The sequence below is a fragment of the Mustela erminea genome, chromosome 15 (genome assembly GCF_009829155.1).
Source record: "Mustela erminea isolate mMusErm1 chromosome 15, mMusErm1.Pri, whole genome shotgun sequence".
In the NCBI taxonomy this organism is placed as follows: Eukaryota; Metazoa; Chordata; class Mammalia; order Carnivora; family Mustelidae; genus Mustela; species Mustela erminea.
In genome coordinates, this window is record NC_045628.1 from 53,416,707 (window position 1) to 53,441,089 (window position 24,383).

Sequence of the window (24,383 nt, forward strand, 5' to 3'; positions counted from 1 at the left end):
CACACACACAGGAATACTATGCAGCCATCAAAAGAAATGAAATCTTGCCATTGCGACGACATGAATGGAACTAGAGGGTATATGCTTAGCAAAATAAGTCAATTGGAGAAAGACAACTATCATATGATCTCCCTGATATGAAAAAGTGGAGATGCAACGTGGGGGATTTGGGGGGCAGGAAAAGAATAAATGAAACAAGATGGGATCGGGAGGGAGGGAGACAAACCACAAGAGATTCTTAATCTCACAAAACAAACTGAGGGTTCCTGGGGGGAGGGGGTTTGGGGGGGGGAGGGGTTATGGGCATTAGGAAGGGTATGTGCTATGGTGAGTGCTGTGAAGTGTATAAACCTGGCAATTCACAGACCTCTACCCCTAGGGCTAATAATACATTATATGTTTATTTAAAAATTTAAAAATTTTTTATAAAAGTGATCCATACTCAAAAATCAATAAAAGCAGTTCTAAAAGTGGCCTAGATGCTGGAATTATCAGACCATGAAAAATATGTTAAAATATCTAGTGCAAAAGGAGGACAACATGAATGTATTCAAGCATGTGAGATGGAAAATATAAAGAAAACGTGAATGGAGGTAAAAATGAAAAGTGTATTAACAGAAATGAATGACTCGTCCGACAGGATGAAACTAAGACTGCACAAAGCTGAAAAGAAAAACAGGCCAAGAATTATTAATTATGGCCAAGAATTTTCCAAATTAACTTCCAATTAATTTTCCAAATTAATTTCCAAATTAACCCAGAGACTTAAGAACTCAGAGAAAGCAAAGAAAATAAATTCAAAGAACACACCTGTGTACATCAAAGCCAAACTTTTCATTAAAATATAAGAGATGAAAAGAAGAACTTTTAATGTAGATAGAGAAAAAGGACAAATAACAACTATGGGCACAACAAAAATGATAGCAGACTTTTTATTAGAAACAATAGAAACCAGAAGACAATAAAATGATATCTTTAAAGGACAAAAAAAAAAAAAAAAACCCAGAATAAAAAAGTGGCATTCCATTTCCAGTGAGGGGGGTAAGTGAAATAAAAACACATGTCAAGATAGACAACAGATGAGGGGCCCCTGGCTGGTTCAGTCAAGAGGGCATTCAACTCTTCTTATCTCAGGGTTGTGGGTTTGAGCCCCACATTAGGTGTGGAGCTTACTTTAAAAAAAAAAAAAAAAGAGGGGTGCCTGGCTGGCTCAGTTGGCTAAACAACTGACTGTTGATTTCACCTTTGCTCCTGATGGCAGGGTCCTAAGACATAGGCCCCTTTCCAGCTCTGTGTCCAGTGGGGAGTCTGCTCAGATTCTCTTTCCCTTTTTTTCTGCCCAACCCCCTGCTCATGCTCTCTCTCTCTCTCAAAATAAATGAGTAAAATATTAAAAAAAAAAAAAAAAAAGACAACACACAAGAGAATTCCTATCACAAGCCTACTAAAAAGAAGTGCTAGAAGAAACTCTTCTGGCTGAAGGGAAATGCTTTCAGATGAATGTCTGAATCTGCAGGAAGAAATGAAAAGCAGCATAAAACATGGGTAGACATTAAAAACTTTAAAAATCATCTCTGGGAAGCCTGGGTGGCTCAGTGGGTTAAAGCCTCTGCCTTCGGCTCAGGTCATGATCCCAGGGACTTGGGATCAAGACTCATATCGGGCTCTCTGCTTAGTAGGGGGCCTGCTTCCTCCTCTCTCTCTCTCTCTGCCTACTTGTGATCTCTGTCTGTCAAATAAATAAATAAAATCTTTTAAAAAAAACTCTCTATTTTATACATATATATTTAATTTAAAATTCCACTAATTGCCTAAAGTAAAAAATAACAATATTGTGGTGTTTTAGCATTTATGGAATTAAAATATATGATAGCAAGACTACCAAGCAAGGTTATGAGAGGTAAATGAACGTATAGTGTTGAAAAGTTATCACATTGTCCCTAAAACAGACCTATTACTTGAAAGTAGACTATGGTAAGTTGAAGATGTATATTATAATCCCTAGAGAATCACTGTTCAATAGAGTACCCACTAGTCACACGTCACTATTTAAATTTGTTTAAATTAACAAAAATTATATAAAATCTAAAATTATTTTCCTTGTTGACTGCAATGGTCATGCTCTGAATGGTTAATAACCATATGTGGCTAGTTCCTGCTATACTGGACAGCAAAAATATAGAACATATCCATCACTTCAAGAAGTTCTATTGGACAAACCACACTAGAAAAAGAGGCATAACTAGAGAGCCAATGGAAGAGACAAAATGGAAAAATTATCTCTGAAAAGAAGATAATAAAAAATGTATATAAAAATATAAAGAAAACAAAAAGGCAAAAAAATCAAGATGGTCGACATAAGCACATCTACATCAATAATTATATTAAATATAAATGAGTTGAACATTCCATTCAAAGAAAGAGCTTGTAAGAATGTATAAATAAGCTGTTCATAAGACACACTTGAAATATAAAGGCACAAACTAGCTCAAAGTAAAAGAGTGAAAGAGAGCATACCATACAAACACTTAGCACAAGAAAGATGGTGTGGTTTACATTACTATCAGACAAAATAAACTTTAAGAAGAAAAACTGTTACCAGACAATGACAGCATTGAATAATAAAATGGGCCATTCATAAAGAGGATATAACAATTATAAGTGTGTACATACCTATAGAGAGTTCTGAGATACACAAAATAAAAACTAGTAGAATAAAGAGCAACAAATCTACAATCAACAATCATAATAGAATGTTTTAGCACCACTTTATCAGCCACTGATTGAAGAGGTAGATAAAATCAGTAAAAACATAAAGGACTTGAACAATATTGTCAATACTGACCTAATTAATATTTACAGACAACAACGCCCAATAGCAGCAGAATACTAATTCTTTTCAAAGATAACATGAAACACTCACCAACAGATCCCTTAATGCTGATCATTAAGTCTCAATAATTTCAATTTCAAAGAACTGGAACTCTAGAGAATATGTTCCCTGACCATAATAGTATTAAATTAGATACTCTGACCTTAATATTTAATTAGAAATCAGTAACTGTAAGATAAAGAAAAACAAACCAAATACTGAAAATGAAGCAAACATACTTCTAAATAAAGAAAAAATCTGTGACCCCTAGAAATGTCTTGAATGGAATAATGAAAACTTAAGATATCAATATTTGTGAGGCAGACCTAAAGCATAGTTTAAATGGAAATTTACAGCTTTGGACAATTAAATCAGAAAAAAAAGGGACAAAAACAATAATCTGAACATCTACCTTAAATAGACAAAGAATAGGAATCAAAGTAAATAAAAGAAAGGAAGTATTAAAGAATGGACATCAGTGAAATAACAAATGGATAAACAATAGAGAAAAATCAATAATGAAAAACTATTTTTATCACTGATAAATCCCTAGTAAGACTAATTAAGAAGAGAAAGAAAAAACCCACACATTTCCAATATTAGGAATAAAAGAGGGACTAGCAATACAGACTCTACAGATATTTAAAGCATAATAAAGGCTACATCATGAAAAAAAAAAGTCAAAAATTTTTCAAACTAAAATTGGACCTACCCCTTTAAAATAAAACAGAACTATAAAGTTCTTAGGGGAAAAAAAAGACTATCTTCACAACCTTGAGGTAGGCAAAGATTTCTAAGACATAATAAGCACTAACCATAACAAAAAAATAACCAATAAACTCTATGTAATCAAAACCTCTGCCAACTAAAAGATAACTCTGAGAAAATGATTAGGCAAGGGAGAGACTGAAAAAAGTATTCATAATACATATATATGACAAAGAACTTGTATCTTGAGTATACGAAGAACTTTTACAAGTCAACAATAAATAGGCAAAATCCGCTTTTTTAAATAAGCAAAGTATTTTAACAGACACATCACAAAAGATATATAAATAATCAATAAGCACTGGAAAATAAATTGAACATCATACTCATCAGGGACATGTAAACTAAACGTGCACTACTGGTACAGCAAGGCAAGGACCACTTAAAATCCACTCCTTCATAAAAGCAATAGCAACACTGGCAAAAATTGTCAAAATTCATTTTTTCAGAACTCTAGAAATTAACAAGAGACTTTCAACAATCTAACAAGCATTTATCCAAGAAAAATGTGTGAACCTTGTATGAACTGTATGTTTTGTGGTCTTTTAACTTGTCCTGTTCCCACCTCTCTCCCCAGCTCTGGAGTAATCTTGATATCAACCACCCACAATATTGGTGCAAACCAGCAGGCTGGCAACCACTGAAGGGGGCAGAACAGGGTTGCAGCTTCCTAATCCTCCTGGCCCTAGAAAACTATCCCTACTTGACTCCTCTAACAGCTCTCTGAAAAGCTCCTTTTTTAGAATTTGACTTCATTTGACCCACTCAGAGCTCCCAGTGTGTAAACAACACTACTCCAGGGTGTTTGCCCAAAAAAAAAAAAAAAAAAAAAAAAAAAAAAAAATTTAACAACTGTTTAACATCACAGCTGCCTGAGGCACTGAAACCAGTTGGAGCTAACAAAAGGATGACCAAACAAACAAACAAACAACTTTAAAGGAAAAACTGGGAATAAGATGTCCAAAGGAAGGCCTGAAAAACTACAGTATATGTCTAGGAATCTAGAAGGCCATGAACATGTCTGGGAAAGTTCTGAGAAGGGCCTAATGGCTCACCTCTGGCTGACACTGAAGCTTTGCACAAGGAGGAAGACAGACTTATAAGCTGCCTCTGGAGCTTTGCTGGAAATCATGTCCAACATGCACACACAGGCCATGGTCAAAATCGGGAGAAGAGATTTGTTTGAGGCATGTAAGAAATCTCTGTACCATCACTGGCGGGCCAGTAAGCTAACTGAGCAGAAACTTTAGTGGCTGCATATGACGAAGAGTACAGATTTCAGAGAAACAGTCTACATACATCATTAAACAAACAACTAGAGCGAAATCAAACCCTAAGCAAGGGAGGGAAGTTGATGCCCAGAGTTGTCAAATTATATTATTTAATAGGTCTTCTTTTCAAAATAAAAGGTACGAAACACAAAGAAATAGGAAATTATAGCGTACACAGAAGAAAAAAGCAGTCAATAAACTATCTTTGAGGAAGCCAGACACTGAACTCAGTAGAAAATACTTTAAATTAGCTTTAAATTAGCTTTTGTTCAAAGAACCCCCCCAAAAGTCTAACAACTTAAAGTATGACAACAATATCTCACCAGAAAATATCAATAAAGAAACAGAAATTATAAAAAAGATTCAAAGAGAAATTCTAAAATCTACAATAAATGAATTGAAAAAAAAAAAAAAAAAATCACCAAAGGGGCTCAACAACAGTCATGAGAGCACAGAGTAATCAGCAAACTTGAATAGGTTAACTGACATTATCTAGTCTAAGAAACAGAAACAAAAATGAATGAAGAAAAATTAACAGGCCCTCAGAAACTCCAGGACACCATCTAGCATATTAAGGCACACATAATGAGAGTCCCAGAAAGACAGAAAGAAGGGAGGAACTGGGACGCCTGGGTGGCTCAGTCAGTTAAGCTGCTGCCTTCAGATCAGGTCATGATCCAAAGATCCTGGGATCGAGTCCCACGTCAGGCTCCTTGCTCGGTGGGGAGCCTGCTTCTCTCTCTGCCTCTGCCTGTCACTCTGTCTGCTTGGGCGCGCGCACTCTCTCTCACTCTGACAAATTAATTAATTAATTAATTAAAAAAAAAAAAAAGAAGGGAAGTACTAAGAATGAAGAATGATTACAAAAGAACTCCTTCAAATTAATGGAAAACATTAGTATGCACATTCAAGAAGCTCAATGGACTCCAAATAAGTCTAACTCAAAGAGACCGCACTTAGCCACATCACAGTCAAACTATCAATAGACAAAGATAAATGGACTATCTGGAGAGTGAAGACAAGTGGCTCATCATTAGAAAGGATTCTTGATAAAATTAATAACTGATTTATCAGTTTATCATCATAAACTATGGTGGTCAGGGCCAATAAGATGACATATTCAAAGTGCTGGGGACAAAAAATTAGCCAAGAAAGGTAAAATTAAGAATAATAATAAAATTATTATTTTACCAATAAAGGTAAAATCAAGAAATTTCTAGGAGTGCCTGCATGGCTCAGATGGTTAAGCGTCTGCCTTCAACTCAGTTAATGATCCCAGGGTCCTGAGATCGAGCCCCACTTTGGGCTCCCTGCTCAGCAGGGAGACTGCTTCTCCCTGCCCTTCTGCTGTTCTCCCCGCTTTTGTGCTCTCTAGCTCTGCTAAATAAATAAATAAAATCTTACCAAAAAAAAAAAAAGAAAGAAAGAAAGAAATCTCCAGATAACCAAAACTGAGAGAATTCATCACTAATAGATCTGCCCTACAAGAAATACTAAAAGAATTCCATCCTTCAAGCTGAAATGAATGCAAACTAGATAGTAACTCAAATGTACACAAAGAAACAAAGAATACTAGTAAAGGCCATTACATATGTAAATATAAAGACAGGATAAACATATTTTTATTTGTAATTCTTTCCTTCTGATTTAAAAGACAACTTCATATAGTGGTAATTATACAAAATTGTGATGATAGATTTTAACATATAAAGATATATTTTGGATGACAATAATAGCAAAAAGGAAGTAAAAGGGAAGAGAGCTATTTTAGAGCAAAGTTTTTATACACAATTGAAATTAAGTTATTATTAATAGGAACAAGTTTGTTTCAAGGTAAATTGTCAACTGTAGTCTCTAGAGTGACTACTGAGAAAATAACTTAAAAAATAAAAAATACAGTAAAAGAGGGACGCCTGGGTGGCTCAGTTGGTTAAGCAGCTGCCTTCGGCTCAGTTCATGATCCCAGCGTCCTGGGATCGAGTCCCACATCGGGCTCCTTGCTCAGCAGGGAGCCTGCTTCTCCCTCTGCCTCTGCCTGCCATTCTGTCTGCCTGTGCTCGCTCTCTCCCACTCTCTCTCTGATAAATAAATAAAATCTTAAAAAAAAAAATACAGTAAAAGAAAAGTGAGACAGAGTGGAGAGTACAGATGGCAGAGTCATTTAGGAGAGTCACTGGAAACTTACATTAGATGAAAGTGTGATATCTTCCTTCAAGGAGCACATAGTCTAGTGGAAGAATCTGAAGAGTGAACAAAAAATTATCTATTTTGTGTCCAGTGACTGGAAATAAGGAAGGAGAGTAACAGGAGATAAGGCTGAGACTAGATCAAGAAAGGTAAGGAGTGACCTTGGTTCATTTAAGGAATTCTGAGAAAAGAAGTGACATGATTTTGAGCAAACAAGTGACTGTGAGTCATTAGGGAGATGCAAATCACAAGATAACCACCTCATACTGGTGAAGATGGCTATCATAAAAAGGCAGTAGTAAGTGTCGGTAAAAATGTGGATAAACTGGAAGCCTCAGACATCCAGGTGGGGAATGTAAAACCGGGTGGCCTCTGTGGAGAACAGTTTGATAATTCCACAAAATGTTAAACATAGAGTTACTGTCTGACCTAGCAATTCCACTACTAGGCACATAACCAAAAAACCTGAAAACAGATGTCTGTTCAAAAACTTTTATGAAAACTTTTATGGGCGTAACAGTATCATTTGTAACAACCTAAAAGTAGAAACGAACCAAACGTCTATCAACTGATGAATGGATAAGCAAAAAGTGGTAGAGCCATACCATGGAATATTATTTAGTCATAAGAGGAATCCAGTACTGATACATGCTACAACACAGATGAACCTTGAAACATAGTAAGTGAAAAAAGTGAGATGCAAAGGCCACATATAGTATGATTTCATCTATATGAACTACTAAGAGTAGGCAAATCTACAGAAACAGAAAATATATTAGTGACTGCCAAAGGCTGGGGTTGGGGGAGTGGTGTATACAGTTGTTGGAGGTCAAAACAAGGAGTGACTGTTAATGGATACAAGGCTTCTTTTGGGTGTGATGAAAATGTTCTAAAGTTAGATGGGGCACGGTTGCACAACTGTAAATATATTAAAAACCTCTGAGTTCTACACTTTAAAAGGTAAATTTTTTAAAAAAATTAAATTTTATGGTATATTAATTATATTTCAATAATCCTGTTATAAAACAAAAACCACAAGTTACTATTTTATACCTCGTAGAATGAGTAAAAGGAAAGACTAGAAATTCCAATGTTGGCAAGGATATAGAACATCACTGTTGGTCAAAGGGTAAAACAGCATGACTATCTTGGAGAATTGTTTGGCAGTGTCTTATAAAGTTAAACAGCCATCCATCCTATGACACATCAATTCAATTCCTAGTTATTTATTCAAGAGAGGTGAAAAGTTATAACTACAAGACTTGTACAGGAATGTTCATACCACCTTATTCATAACAGTCTTAAAATGGAAAACCTCCGAATGTCTATCGACAGAACAGGTAAACAAATTGTAGTATATTTATACAATGCAATACTACCCAGCAATTAAAAACAAACTGATAAGTATGGGAATATGGGTGAATTTCAAAATCATTATCTTGATAGAAAGAAGCCAAATACACACCCAGAAAAACTCTATCATATGATTCTATTTATAGACAGCTAAAGAACAGGTAAAGCTAATCCATCGTGGTAGAAAACAAGAACACTGGCATCCAGGGCAGAGCAGATGGAAAGGAGCACAGAATATTTAGGGATGATGAAAGTAAATCTTGGCAGTTATACAATTTTACAGAATTGTCAAAACGAATCAAAATGAATACCTAAGATCTGTGCATTTTATTATATGTAAATTTTATCCCAATTTAAAAAATGAAAGAATAGTACACGAAAAAATGTTTTACTGAAATATTAAAGGGTGAGGTGATAGGATGTCTGGCATAGGTTTTAAATACTCCAGAAGAAAAAACGGGAGTCAGTTAAAAGATTGATATACATGGATAAATGTTCAAAATAAATGATAAATACATCATGTTTATATACTTTTTTCTAGTTTTGCCTATGTTTGAAAATCCCCATAATGAAAAGTTAAAAGCTATTCATTCATAAATAAATGACTATTCCTTACTGTAGTTCTGTGGCACAAGTTCTGGGCTCTTTGGAGTTTTCAATTTGTAGGATACATCTCCAATATTAACTGTATCACCTAAAAAGAAAATAAGGAAACACACCATTACAAGAAACAAGAAAACTACACACTATGCCCTTCCCAATGATGATTGCCCTGACCTAGAGAGAAGGACTCTATAGAAATGTACCCACCTCTGCCTGTGTTCAGCCCCATAGACACACCGGCCTATGTCAACCACTATGCTCTAAAACTTGTATCCAAAGTTTAAGTTGTATAATGGAAAAGGGAAACATGGGTAAAATTCACATTTTAAACCCTACATTAGAAACAAAAAACAAAAAACAAACAACAACAACAAAAAAAACCCTGAAGTACAACAGAATTTTATTAACCAGCCTTATTTTCTCATTAAGAATAATACTAATAAAGTCAACAATACAGAAGAATACATTTTGCTTAAGATCATCCAAAGCATTCATAAGGTGGCATCTTTTAACACAAATTGTAAACTTTTTACATCCTTATAGATTCTTATTTTTACTATATACAACTTCAAGTTTTCTAGCAACATAACCCAAAAATGCAATATTTCCAGGAAAGCCCCAGCCTGTATGCCAAGATTTCCTACATGAAACAAGCAAAAGAGGCAAAAGTTCTCACTTCTCCTTGGTGCTAATTTTATTTAAGTAACATTAATTTCTGGCCGGTCTTCCAAAGTGTAGGACTAAACCAAACCCTCTCTGCTTTGCTCTCTCCCACAGTAAAATAAATATAGAGATCCCATCTGCACCTGGGACTTCACTTAGAAAGGGCTCAATGACACTTAGAAAAAGTAGCTGTATAAAACACAACTTTCAACATTGCCAGCTGGGAGCTAGTTAGGTAACATGGAGAGACTAAGGCCTTAAATCACTGTAATAGTAACAAAAGCAGCCAACATTTTTTGAATGATTACTATCTTCTAAGTACTTTATACATTCCCAGAATAACCATGTGAGACAGAGGCTTCACAAGTGAGGAAATCTGTAACCCTGTTGAAAAAAATATATATATTTTATAAACAAAGAAATGTATTACAGCTATGTGGCAAGTTGAGAGAAAACATTGTGTAAAACACAGGTATACTTATACTTTCCAATACAGAAAACATGTATGTTTAGAGTGTAAATCAAAGGACTTTTCCTCTAAATTAGTCTAGACATCAGCTAATACTTATTGAATACCAGTTACTTGGCAAATATAGTTATAGATACATTCTTTATGTTACTTCATTTCATCTTGATTCTAAGTAACCTGTGGTTCCCCCAAGTCATTTCATATAACTTCTTTAGCAGAAACTCCATCTCAAACTAGCTTAGTAAAAAAGTCATTGGAGTTGCGGTGACAGCGGTTATGTGAGGGAGCTCACAGAAAGCGAGGGTGACTGAGAAGACCTCGGCTTAGTAACTATTCCACAGCATGACAGGGAAGGCAATGGAGAAACAGAGCATTCACACAAAGTCACACTCCAGGACAGGCTCACTGAGACACCACCCCCGGCACCACTAGATCCACACCAGGGATGCCACGAAAGAGGACAACATTTTCCCCCATTTCATTTTGATATTTTTCAGACCTGTGGAAAAGTTGGGAAAACACTATTTTAAGTTACAGAAATCATGACTCATCTTTAGTCTAGAGATCCATCTTCTAGTAAGGACCCTGCCACAGGGAATCTGTGCTAAACTCTGCATCATTCCCTTATGACTCAAAGTCCTGGGCTGGGCATTTCATTGGCCAAGCCTAGGTTACTACCCACAGCCTGGCTGCCCGGACTTGGCAGGGAAAAACGAGGGCCCCGCCTCCTTTCAACACTTACACCACACAGGATTCTGCCTCTTTCTCCCTTTCTCTCCCTCTCCCAGCTCCTCTCCTCCTCGGTTTCCTTCCTACCTCACCATGATTCCAGGTCTTCCTTGCTTGCTCTTCCTTTCCTCAACATCCTCTTTTCCGGCCTCTTTTCTATTCTACCTATCACCTCTTCTGGATAAGCTCATCTAGTCTTACACCTTTCAGGCAACTAACATATACCTGGCTCTCAAATTTATTCCATTAACCCAGACCGCAGAATTCCAAACATGGATACCAACAGACAGTGAGATGCCTAAAATATGTTAAACCTGACATACTCAAAACTTTTCCAACAAAATATGCTCTACCCACAGTATTCCCCAGTTCTGCTAACGGCAGCTCAATACCTCCAGGGGTTCAGACCAGAAATCTTACAGCCATTCTTAACTTTTCTCTCTAGCCTCCTTCCTCAGAAAAATCCACAGACTCTGTCTTTAAGATGTATCTATTATCATCCGCCTCTCACCATATTCTCTAGCACCACAATGTTGACCCAAGCCAGTTAAAGGTCTGTGGTTATTTAGACTTATTTTCTCATTCAAACAGCATTAACTCCTACCCACTTGACAGATCTGTCTCAACCCTTGCACCTGAAGCTAATTCTCAACAGAGCAGCCACAGTGATCAAAATAAAATAGGAGTCAAATAATGCAAGTTCTCACTCAATCTTCATTGTTGCAATGGCCCAAGGGCTATACTGATCTGGCTCCTCCATCTTCTCTCTTACTTCATCTCCTGCCAGTGTCCTCCCGAATTATTCTACTCCAGCCACCTGGTCTCCTAACTATTCCTTGAACATGTCAGACACATACTCATTTCAGGTTTTTGCACTGGATTTTCCTACTGACTGAAGTGTTTTTCCTAAACATATCCATTTATCAATCAGGAGCCCAACAAAAAGACGGTACATTCAAGCTGCACAATAAAAGAACCATTTGTGAAGGTGGGGCAGAGTTTACGAAAACCAGCAAGGATAGCTCAGTGTCCCCGGGACCAGCAGTAACAGAAAGCCACTACCACCACCAGGCCTCAAGGGGCCTAGTGCAAGCAGAGGGAGTAAGTAGAAAGCTTCCTAAAAAGGACTGTGACCCTTTGTGGTGGAACACAGCAAATCTATGATGGTGACCCAGCAAAGAGTAAGGTGGGGGATAAATATGAAACAAAACTTCAGAACTAAAAGTAGAACGAGATAAATCCACCATCATACTTTGATATTTCAATATATCTCAGTAGCTGATGGAAGAGCAAGAAAAAGAAATAGGAGGAGAGAAAAGTAAGAATAATCACTTCTCAGCCTCTGGCTAAGATCAATTGGAAAGTGGGATAGGAAGATCTGAAAACACTATTAACCACTAAATATAAATGACCTTTACTGAACACTATACCCAACAAGGACAGAATACAGAATTCTTTTTAAACCCACATGAAACATTCACCAACTAGATCTTACGCTGGATCACAAAGCAAATCTTAACAAATTTCAAACGACTGAAATCATACAAAGTATGTTTTCTGATCAAAATGGAATTAAAAATGCGTAACAAAAAGATAAAACTGGGAAGTTTTTGAACATTTGGAAATCAAGCAAAAGGCTTCTAAAAAATTCAAAGAAGCAATCACAATGGAAATTAGACTTTTTAAGAAATAGGACAGGGATCGATTAGTCATGTTGGCTGCAGGCAAAGAGAAAAATGACATTTGTCCTTCCTGCCTCCATGTTGATATTTCTAGCCACCTTCTGTTGCCATGCTATGCTTCTCCTGAACCATCTTATCCATGCCAATGTCCCAACCTGACTTCTGTACAACTAAGTCTTAAATGTCTCCTTTGGCTCAGATTTCTTTCCCGAGTTCCATACCTATCAGTAAGCTACTGGACACGATATTTATATATTCCAGAGATAACTTTAATACCAGAAAAACAGAACTCCAGATTTTCTGTTGTATGTTGTCCAACCAACTCCAACCAGGTCTACCCCATATATTCCTATCTCAGTAACTGATGCTTTATCCCCGGCCTGAAAGGTCTTCCACATCTCTGTCATACCCATCTTGCTTCAGACAACTACTCCTCAAATATCTTCATCTCCCCATTGAACTTTCCCTAACGTTTCCTTCTGCATGCTCTCTACCTCCATCAAGAATCCCATTCCTGGGGCGCCTGGGTGGCTCAGTGGGTTAAGCCTCTGCCTTCAGCTCAGGTCATGATCTCAGGGTCCTGGGATCAAGTCCCACATCGGGCTCTCTGCTCTGCAGGGAGCCTGCTTCCTCCTCTCTCTCTCTCTGCCTGCCTGTCTGTCTACTTGTAATCCCTGTCTGTCAAATAAATAAATAAATACAATCTTTAAAAAAAAAAAGAATCCCATTCCTGTCTTTCTGCTAGCATAGTATCTGGTTCATGCTTCTCACACTGTATTACAATTATTGACTACTATTCCACTACGATAATTGTCTTTAAATTAGGGTACATGATTTCTAAAGGTACAGAGCACGGAAGTCTCAAGAAGATCAGTTTTCCAGATCCTCACTTCCGGGTGTTCTCCTGAACACAGATTTAACTGAGGACTGGACCTGCAGGTTCTCCATTCCCACAGGCCCTTTCAGGAGCCCTCCCACTTATTTCTCTCTGGTGGATGTTGCATTGCTCCAGGGGACTAAATAAATGAGGCATATTACATTATGGTTTAGGAGAGGTCTCTTTTAAAAATTATTCAAATTAACATACACCTGCCTGGAAATAGTTTCTCCATGTCTTACAAATTCCTACTAAAAGTGAAGAGTAGCTTTAGAAATGACTGGTCTGTTTTGGCCTGTGTCAGATATAGTACATAGCAGGGTAGGGAAGTGAGGGTTTATATGGTCAAAAAGTCCAAGATGAGAGGGCTCAGACTGCAAAGCAGAGAAAGCTTCAAAAACTGGCTTTTCACATATGTAAAGGTAAGCTGTTTTTCAGCTTTTCTCAACATTTATCTTGAGAACACACTCTTCATATGAACACACCACAAAGGCACCTCTGAACATTTGAAGCAGTACATATATTGATGCTGATCCATTTCCATATAACTGAAATAGTTTTCAACACTACTGAACTGTTCACAATACACTGGATAAAAACCACAGAGAAAACTTTTACATGTTTCCTTCAGATCAGATGTTTATCTTTCAAAAAGGTAGTTAAAAATTTATTCTCAAATGTCATCATGAAATATTCATTCTGATGACAGTCATTCCTTATCTTATATAACGGTTGTTTTCTAACTCTTACTATGAAAATGTTCTACACTAGCTTCTGAACCAGTTAGTTTTCATGTCACTAAATACAATGTCAAAAGTTTGATCATGAGGTCTAAAACTGATTAATTTATTTCCGATTTTTATACATGACTTTAATTGTTCTCTAAAGCCCATAAACAAAGTTCACTACACATTTAAGAGAACAATACCATGTCTTCTACCATAGTCCTCATTATGTAAATAACCTATTTTAATACTTATTACAAATTATCTTAAAGAACAAAATTATACAACCATATATTATGAAATAGGTAATTTAAAAATGTAACTACTAGATTGCTTTATTCTTGTCTTTATTGTATCTAGTAATCCAGCCTATAAAATGTGGCATTTCGTCTTTCAGTGGCTTTTAAAACATTCCTTAAAATATATATTAAGAGTCATTTGAACTAAAAGGAAAAATACCTTTTTTCTGTCAGAAACTCTAATTTAGCTGACTGAATTGATAGTTACAGATGATCTTTTTAAATTATAAAAACTAAAATTTGATGAAAAAGTATTTAAACATGTGAGAGAAGCATTTTCTCAAAAAAAAAAGAAAAAGAAAAAACCAACTATATTGGCAAAGGTCTGATGAATGAAGGGTTAATTTTATCAACTCTTTCTGAGCACATTAGACTAAACAAGCAGCCTCTTTGGGAGGAAATAACCATAGCCATTTGATAAATTTTGGTAAAGCCTTCTTAGTGAACCTCCCAGAAATGGAGGCAGGAGTGATTCTACTGGCTAGGTCAGCAACTCCACATGCAAGTTATGTGGTTTCCAATTCTTTGCTATGAACAAAGCTGAAAAGGCTATAATCAAGTTGTCAGTTGATAGATAACTAAAAACAACATTTTTGATAGTTAATCAACATACTATTTTTGGTTCATAAGTAAAAAGTCTACAAAGAATTGAGCAATAGTGATATATCAAAACTTATATATCAAAGTTCATACTGCAGCAATAATTAATATACAATTAGGGATTATTAATTACGCTAATTAATATTTAACTGGGAGAAAGCACCACTCATGCTATTAACAGGTATGTTTCCATAAAATTTTATGTTTTTAGAAATTTGAAACATATTGATATTCTTTTGAACAACTGTGCTTTCATAATTGTAATGACGTGTTTTAACATTAGATTTTTTTGTTGCAGAAAATACGATAAAGACAAAACATTTCAAGAAAAAATATTAAGATAAAATTATGAGGAGTAAGTGTAATTGAAATACAAATTCAAGAAGATAAAAATAACGTAAACTTTCTGACAGTTAAGTAAGAGCTCTTTATTTTTCAAAACAGAGATAGTGGCTAACAAATTACTAGAGTATTCTGATTCCATTTAAAAGATACACTTTGACTGTAAGCAATTTTTGTTTTAAATGTCAATATTTACAACACACTGAAAACACCATACTCTGGAACTATTTATTCTTATCAGGAAAATTTCTAGATATCAACTTCAAAATATACAAAGGGATACATATTCGCAAAATCCTTTTAAGAGAGAAGTGAGAAAAATGTTTGAAGATCACTGTTCAGTCTGTAAGACCATAGCATTTTGTGGGCAGGGCCCAGGTTTTAATCACCTTTGTACTCATAGTGCCAAAAATAATATCTTTAACCAAGCAGGTGTTCAATAAATGTTTGATAAATGAATATGTGAATGAATGATTATAGCTTTTAATTAAATACTGTTTTCTTGAGTATTGTTTTAAGCCTTAGTTCACCCATTTTCTGTATTCTTTGAGAACAGCCTATCTTTCAAAATGCTCAGAAATCAAGTCATTTGTAAAGAATTCATTTGAATGAAGTAGTATAAGTACTAATCTAAAGAGAATTGAAGATACTTATAACACAATAGGTAACACAACTTATGCAGAGGAGACTAATGTATACCATTCCTCAAATACACTATTTTGGTTAAATGCAATCATTTTTAAAAAAGATTTTAGTTAATAAGATAATGGAAAATATTAGAATAACAAGAAGGAATTAACAAGTACAGATTGTTATAAAATATGCTGTATAACATTTAATTACATTTATTATTACAAATAATGTAAAAAAATAACCACACATAACTCAGATTAACCTAAATCCTGTATAGCACAAACTATCACATAAATACTACTACCAATAAAGTGATATATATTTTATTCAGGCATAGAAAGTATGGACTTGAAAATTAAAAGCCCTGAAAAGAATCCAAAAGATAAAAGCTCCCAAATGAAATTAAATTTAAGGCTCATTTAGAGTAATAAGGCTTGCTTTTATCACTTGCAATGATCCTAATTTAAAGGAATTTCCCAACGGTTTTTCAGAAAATAATTTCTATATTCAAACAATAATCAATAGTATCTTTTAAATAATACTATTCTTATACTAACCCCTTTGGATATTATGTACTTGATTTTTGCCAGACAGCTGTTTTGTTTTACCTGCTCAATATTCTTTCTCCTTTTGACAATGGAATCCCTCTCTCCAGTGGGGAAACCCAACCCATTTGGTTTGGGTAGAGTACCACTCATCCCACCCTTTACCCCTGCACCAAAACCTCCAGAAATAAGTATCACGCACAACCGTTACCAGAACATTCCACTGGCCACAATGACTGGTTTAGGCACAGGATCCAAGATTGGCCAATAGTTGTTCTCACAAGGATTTTTGTCAGATCTCACAGGAAAAGATGTTCTCTCCTCTTCTAACAGTGTGAACTGTAAGGACAATCAAAATCTGGGGCTCTCACTCCTACTACTTGAAGAAATCCTGGCAGACACTGAAACCAATACAGCAAAAAGCAAATCTAACAAATGGAGAGTGGAAAGTGGGGGAACCACAGGGAAAGGCAGAGAGAACCCTAAAAATATTTGAACATCCTGTATCTAGCCTACAACCATTGGACCTCCCGCCCATGTAAACCATGTTTTTCTATACACGTTTTCCCCTGAGTAAAGGGAATCACTCTCAGTTAAAAACCACTAAATTTAGTGTCACCATTTTTTTTAAATACAAAAATTAGACCCAAGAGAAAACCAAATACATCAGCAAATTCCAGGTTAGTCTGCATGTTCCTACAACACAGATCTTCCTAACAATTTATTAGGTAACATCTGTTTCAGGATTTTACTGCTAAATTATTTAATATACAAGGGTCACAGTGTCCTCAGAGTCACAATAACCTGTTACAGGTTGAGGGTAGTTAATAATTTTCCCAAAGTTCAATACCTACTAAATACAGAGCTAAGACTGAAACATAGTGGAGTTTTTCCCTGTATACTGTATTTCTCAGTTAAAGCAGAAGTTCCCTATTCCCCTCCCTAAAGTCATTAATTCTATTGAAGCCCAAGAATCAAATCTTAAAGTCACACACACAAAAAAATGCATCATGGATGGATAGATGTCTTTTGTATTTTTTATATATTTAAAAATAGATTACCTACAGCACCTGGCTGGCTCAATGGTAGAGTATCTGGCTCTTGATCTCGGGGTCTGAGTTTAAGCCCCACACTAGGTGTAGAGATTACTTTAAAAAACAAATAAATTTAAAAAAGTAGACAACCTGGATGTTTAAGAATGGGAAACTGGTAAAATAATATAATTACATGAGCTTAATATATACTTAATCATGTATAGCAGTATTTATCACTTTGTTAATATGTTCACAATAATGGTTAAGAATAAATTATAAAACATACATGATCCCATTTTTTAAAAGGAAATGTATATTTATATAAATAAATATTATACGTATTTTTACAAAATCTGCTAATATTAACACCAAAAAGTTGACAATTATGACTTTGCATGAGAGAATTAGGTCTTAGGGGATTTGTATCTCACTTTCCTATAATGAGCACAAATTTCTTATACAAAAAGCATTTTTAAATATTTCCTTAAGCAAATGTATTTCATACATAAAGTCATAATGATAAAATAGTGAATTCTTTTAATAATAATGGTATTAAATGACAGTATTAAACATGTCATGGTAGATTTATACAATTATGTTTCCAAGTTTATCATTTGATTTTGCTTTATGGGTTTATATCTAAACCCATTTAATGTCAGAGTCCTACTGAACCAACTCGTTTGGCTCCATCTGTGAAAACACCAATAATCTTTATTGAAAAACTCTTGTCCATCAGGCTCCTTGCTTCGCTGGGAGCCTGCTTCTCCCTCTCCCTCTGCCTGCCTCTCGCCCTGCTTGTGTTCTCTCTCTGACAAATAAATGTTAAAAAAAAAAAAAGAAAAGAAAAAGAGAGGAAAAGAAATCTTAGCAGTAGCTAACCGCCTTATCTCTTTGTTCCTAAAACTAAGAGAAATACTATTTATTGAAGTATAAAGAGATATAAAGAATTTACAAATTACAGATTCTTAAACTATCCAACAGCAAAAGATAAAAGCTGTAGGTATGGGGATTTTTTTTTTTTTTAACATAAATGACTTTCTCCTTCTGTTTACAAGGCTTTATAAAGCTCCTATCTTGAAAGCCAATAAGGCAATTCCTGCCTCTCCTGCTCCTTCCCTGTATGAATTTTAGCATTAAAAGCCACTGGGTGCTTATTACGTACAAAATGTTGACAGGTACCAAAAGGAAAATAAAGACAAATAAGACATACATACAATTCAGGAGAGACAAGAACCGTAGATAACATGAATCTACTATTTATGTACCTATTGCCCTTTTTCCAAACCACTAGCAAGCAAGGTCAACTACATGCAGAGATGAGTTACTGGTCACGTGTGTATGCAGCTGGGAGGATCTTTCCCAGTGAATTTTGTAATTCATTGCAGCATAGTGCTATTTGTGGTTTTATCGGTGTATGACCTCTGGTTCAAAGTGACACAGGCCAACCTTCATGGTCAACATTATGTACCGGGATAGCCAAGCACTTGCCTCCTGTTTACTTGGCTCTCAATTGTTTTAATAGAGTTCGTATCTCTGGTGAGGTTCCAACTGCATTCATCCATAGTCCTCCTACCTTCAACCTTGCAACAGCAAGGCAAGTAGGTTTAGCACAATTTATTCCTCCTGGTATGATCCTGCTAGGGTCAGTGACTGAGTCTAAAAAGTTAGTATGTTGTCTGTAATGTGATCATGAGTCTCACATTTGAAGCAAACCTTGTACTTTGGCTTGTTGGACATAATTTTGAGGACATTTTTAACGTTTTTATAATCAACATATATTATTCATGTACAAGGAACAATTTTTTAAGTTCATATCAATTAACTTTTTTTCCACATGTCCACCCAGCTAGCTGTGACAGTTCTAGACCTAAAGTAACAGGTTTCATTTCATCTAAAGCCAAGAAAACAAAACAACTCCCATATAGCTGAACATACAGAGATATAAAGAATTATAAAGAAGTTAACTTTTACTGAAAATTAATATGTGGCAGGAATTACATGAAATAAGTAAATCCTCCTAACAATCCTATCAAATATACTCTCCTTATCCTCATTTTACAGTTAAGAAAACTGGGACACAACACCTGCTGTGTGATGAACACGGGGTGTTGTTATACGCAACTAATGAATTGTTGACCACTATATCAAAAACTAATGATATACTATATGTTGGCTAACTGAACATAATTTTAAAAAGCAAAGAAAAGAAAACTGGGACACAAAATTGAGTAGCCCACCCACCCTCAAGTGTCCATATCCAGACAATGCAAAAATGGACTCCAACCCATTTTTTTTAACGCTGCCCTGTGTGTTTCACTCCAAAACCTAAGTTAGAGATTACACTGCACTTCTACCCTTGTCCTCTCTGATTTCTAGAACAAAGAAGCAACAAACAAACAAAAACCTCTACCAAATAAATAAACATCACAGAAGTCACAATAACAGATAAAGGGGCAAAATTTGAAATCACAACTCCACAGAGGAGAAAGAAAAAAACCATTTGTTGAATGAATGAACGAACGATGGAAGAAAGAAAGAATGAACGAACTGTATGGGACCTAAACTTCCTGGTAAGGAAAATTATTGGGGCAGAGTTGCAAGAGGAACAATGAAACCTGCACCTTCCTAGTAAAAAATCTCCATTATTCTAAGCAACAATGACACTGATATCTTGCTTAGAATCACTCTGCCATTCAAGAGCTGCGACAACATACATCCCTCCTCTTAACCAGCACAAATGCTCTAATTCCAACATACAACAACAACAAAAGATTCCTAAAACCAGCTCTGGTAGATCCAAACAAACAAGCAAAACAAAAACAAAGCAAAGCAAGACAAACCAAAAAACAAAAAAACAAAAAACAAACAAAGAAACAAAAACCAAAACCTGAGCTTAGGAATCAGAGCACGTAATTCTAAAGCAGTCACTTGTTAGCTGTGTGGTCTTACGTCACTTTTCCCTTCTGGATCTCAATGACTCAACTGTACAGTCGTGAGTTTTAAAATTAAGTTGTGATGTTCAGCTCCAATAAGATGTGAGCGCTGAGAGAAAGGAAAACCCCTGGAAAAGTTAGAAAGGCTTGTGTGTACGTTTAGAACACTGTAACGATGGGATCCTTGGCGAGAATGCACACTTCCATGTCATCACTAGCCCTGGCTGGAACAGGACACAGACCGGCTTCCAGGCCCTTGAGACTCAGAGGGCAAGGTCAAGCCCAGGTTTCAACAACTCCTGAGGGCTGCTGCGTTAACCCCAAGAGTACTGTAATCCAAATCAGCATCCTGGGAGTAAAAGCAGTGAAGGAAGGGGAATGCACTATTCCAGGTCATCAGAAACCTTAGCGCGGCTCCCTCGGGTTACAGAAGAGGCCCAGAGAGTGCAAGCGCCTGGCCTCGCACTACACAGCAGTCAGCCCCGAGACCGACCGGGACTTGAACCTCTCTCTCTCTCTCTCTGGGCTTCCCCGCGCAGCGCTTCTTCCCAGCGGCGCAGCAGGGAGTGGGGTGCAGAGGAGCGCAGGGCCCCCCCAGCACAGACCGTAGGGGCGTCCCTGGGTTACCTGTGTCGGCTCCCGCCCCGGCATGCAGCAGTCTGACCTCTGACCACCGCCCGTCGCCGCCGGGCCTGACCCGCACCACCTGTCGCAGGAGCAACCGCACGCGCCGTGCCGCGGGGGCTCCGCGGCCGCCAGGCGCCCCGAAGAGCAAAAGCCGGGATTGCATGGCACCGGGCGTGTCGCCGGGGCCGGGGAGCGGGTCCCACGCGAGCCGCGTCAGGGACGGGCAGCGTGAGGCGGCGCGGCGAGAGGGACAGGAAGCGGCACCGCGCCGAGTCCGCCGGAAACTCCTTCCCCCCGGCGCGGCCGGCTCACGGGTGTCGGGCCGGCCGGGCCCACGCGGGCGGACCGTTCCTGCGGAGCGCGAGTCGCAGGAGCCCGCACCGGCCGCCGGGGTCCCGCACCCGCCGCCGGGGGCCCAGGACAAGCCCGCGCGGCGGAGCGCTGAGCCCGGCCCGCCGCCCGGGTGGCGGTGCGGCGGAGCTGCGGGGCCTGGGCTCCAGGGCTGGGCTGGCCCGCACCTGCGTCGGTTCACCTGGGTTTCCCAGGCCGGCCTCCAGTCGTTGCCCTGCAGTCGCGTAAACTCTGAGTTCGGGGAGTGCCGAAGGGTTTTAGGACCGTTGAATGGTGTGACTCTTAAGGGGCAAGTCTTTTTTCTTGGGTAATGGCCCAGACTTAACTATATTGCGCTCCCCTGTACGTTGCTTCAAGTCCCTTTCAGAAATTGCGTCCCTATTCTCCAGATTGTGGGAACTTTCACCGATTTCGATTCACTGTAACTTTACCTGTCCTTCCGTGCGGTGTTTGAAAGCCTTTATTTTTTGTTTGTTGGTTTGTTTTCTAGATTTGTATTTCTATATCTATTTCATTATGCATTCATGTTTTCATCTTACATTTCTTATTATATTATATATATTCTTACATTAAATATATTTCATCTTATATTCTAAATGCAAAAGTGACATCTTAGTGATATATACAAATTGCCTGAGGCGCCTGGGTGGCTCAGTGGGTTAAGGTGACTCAGGTCATGGTCCCAGGGTCCTGGGATCGAGCCCCACATCGGGCTCTCTGCTCAGCAGGGAGCCTGCTTCCTCCTCTCTCTCTCTCTCTGCCTGCCTCTCTGCCTACTTGTGATCTCTGTCTGTCAAATAGATAAATAAATAATCTTTTCTTAAAAATTGCCAAAATGTCAGAAAGGACCCCAATCAAGCACTTGTTCAGTCATTCTGCAGTGGAAGAGTTCTATAAATATAACTTAGGTCTTTAATAAGAGGAAAAAAGTAGGACACTGTCTAAAGCTGCCTCCCTGTCACACATGCCCAAAGGCGGAAGAGGTCCTACCACAAAGCAAACTAAACCTAATATAACTATACAGCATCTCCAAAATGTCAGGAGTGAACTGACTAAGGCAAAGTGTTTCAATCAAGTAATACAAAACAAACAGCAAACAAAAAGAATGCAGAGGGCTTCCCAGGCAGCTAGAGACCTTGGTAATTCTGGATCTGACACTGTCTTTATATGGAGCACCTACTATGTCAACCCTGTGACAGGTGCTGAGAGGTGATAGGAGGATGTAAAAGAAAAGCTGAGTTAGCTAAGGCTTTGTGCATCTTGCTGAGGAAGTACAAGGTGAAGGCTGAAACCGGCTTCTAGCCTAGTGAGGACACAGTGAAAGTAAAAGTCAATGTTTGCATAATGCATGACAACAGAGTTTCACAGGCATGCTCTCATATCTTCGCTACAGCCCTATGTGACTGCTGGGGGAAAGGATGGGAATGCAAGGTGTAATGCTGTTTGAAATGTTTGTCCCAGTTGGTGTTCATACTGTGTGCCAGGCCTTGTGCTAAACACTTCAATGCAATACTTCATTTCACACTTTGACTGAGGTACTGTTATTATCCTCTATTTTACAGGTGAAGACACTGAGGCTGGAAAAGTGAAGTCCTAATCAGGACACCTGTATGTAATCTTGCTGGAATCTGGCACACATCTGACAGAGTAGAAGTACAATGTGAGGCAATCGAGCAAAATGACTGATGTAAGCACTAAGAGCTCTTGGAGTTGAGACAATGGGGAAATCAAGACAGGTTACAGCATTCAGTCATTCAGCAACATTTTTCAAGAAACTGTTGGATAAACAGTACCCTCCTAGGTACTGTGTACAACCATCCAGTACTGAAGACAAAGCTACAAATGAAGAATTGTGATACAATGAGATCCATGTTTAGGATACTGAGACTCAAGATACTCTGGGGTTACATACTTCACCAGGAAGAGGTCAGTGAGGTTTCACAGAGAATTTAATGTTTAAAATGGGTCTTGGAGGATATTTGAGAGTTTCTCAAGTAGAGAAAAGGGTAGATCGTATCTGGCAGAGGGAAGAGCGTATACAAAGGTACAGAAAGCTGGACATACATGGCAAGACTGAGAATCAGAGAGTGAGTCACTGTGTCTGCAGGTCAAGTACATAAAATTTGTAGAGATAAGCCTAGGAAGAGAAATTGGGGCCATGTTGTATGTGAGGTAAAAGAGTACATACTATCCTCCAGGAAATGGGAAAATGAAGATATCTTAGAGTGACAAATCTGCAGTGTAAAGGAAAAATTTGAGCCAGAGAGAAGATAATGCCTGAGCTTTACCTGGAATGCTACTTTAGAGTTGGCTAACCAAAGAAGTGGGTACAGAGCTTGAGCAAAGGCTTAAAGTCCTGATAAGCAAGTCCTGACAGGGACAATGAGACCAGCCAGGTGAGAGAGGCATAATCTCAGGAGAACAACAGAAGGAAGAAAACATTATACAATGAAGAATCTGACTGGCTTGATGCAGTTGGACAGTTGGACCTCCTCATATAGGCAGATTGCATAGCCACTGGATGTTTCCATCATGTTTTAGGTGTGAAATGAATTACAAATTGAGTAAGGAACAAAGGAAGCATCAAATTCTGGCTATGTGGTAGTAAGAATATAGTCTCTGCTTGCAGTAATGAGCGCCTGTGGGTGGCAATGAGTCTGAATTAGAGAAAGTCAACCTCAGCAATGTTTGAAAGATTAACCAGAAGTCTTTGGTTTTAAAAGATGTCTCTCACAACCTCTGTGTAATTTCAAATTCTCACTGAAATAACTAGTCATCTACTTTTTTAAAACCACACTACCAAAAACTAGTATTGATTGT

General features: G+C 37.6%; 1 protein-coding gene across 1 annotated transcript in view; it reads right to left on the minus strand.

Moving 5' to 3' along the window:
• The window catches only part of VWA8 (von Willebrand factor A domain containing 8), a 322,073-nt gene extending 300,577 nt beyond the window's left edge, over positions 1-21,496 (minus strand). The window contains exons 1-2 of the mRNA XM_032315220.1: positions 21,213-21,496; positions 9,068-9,145 (exon numbers count right to left, since the gene is read on the minus strand). Coding sequence (XP_032171111.1) covers positions 9,068-9,145; positions 21,213-21,375 — 241 coding nt within the window. The 5' untranslated portion in view covers positions 21,376-21,496. The remainder of the gene's footprint in view (positions 1-9,067; positions 9,146-21,212) is intronic.
• Between the last annotated feature and the right edge of the window lie 2,887 nt (positions 21,497-24,383).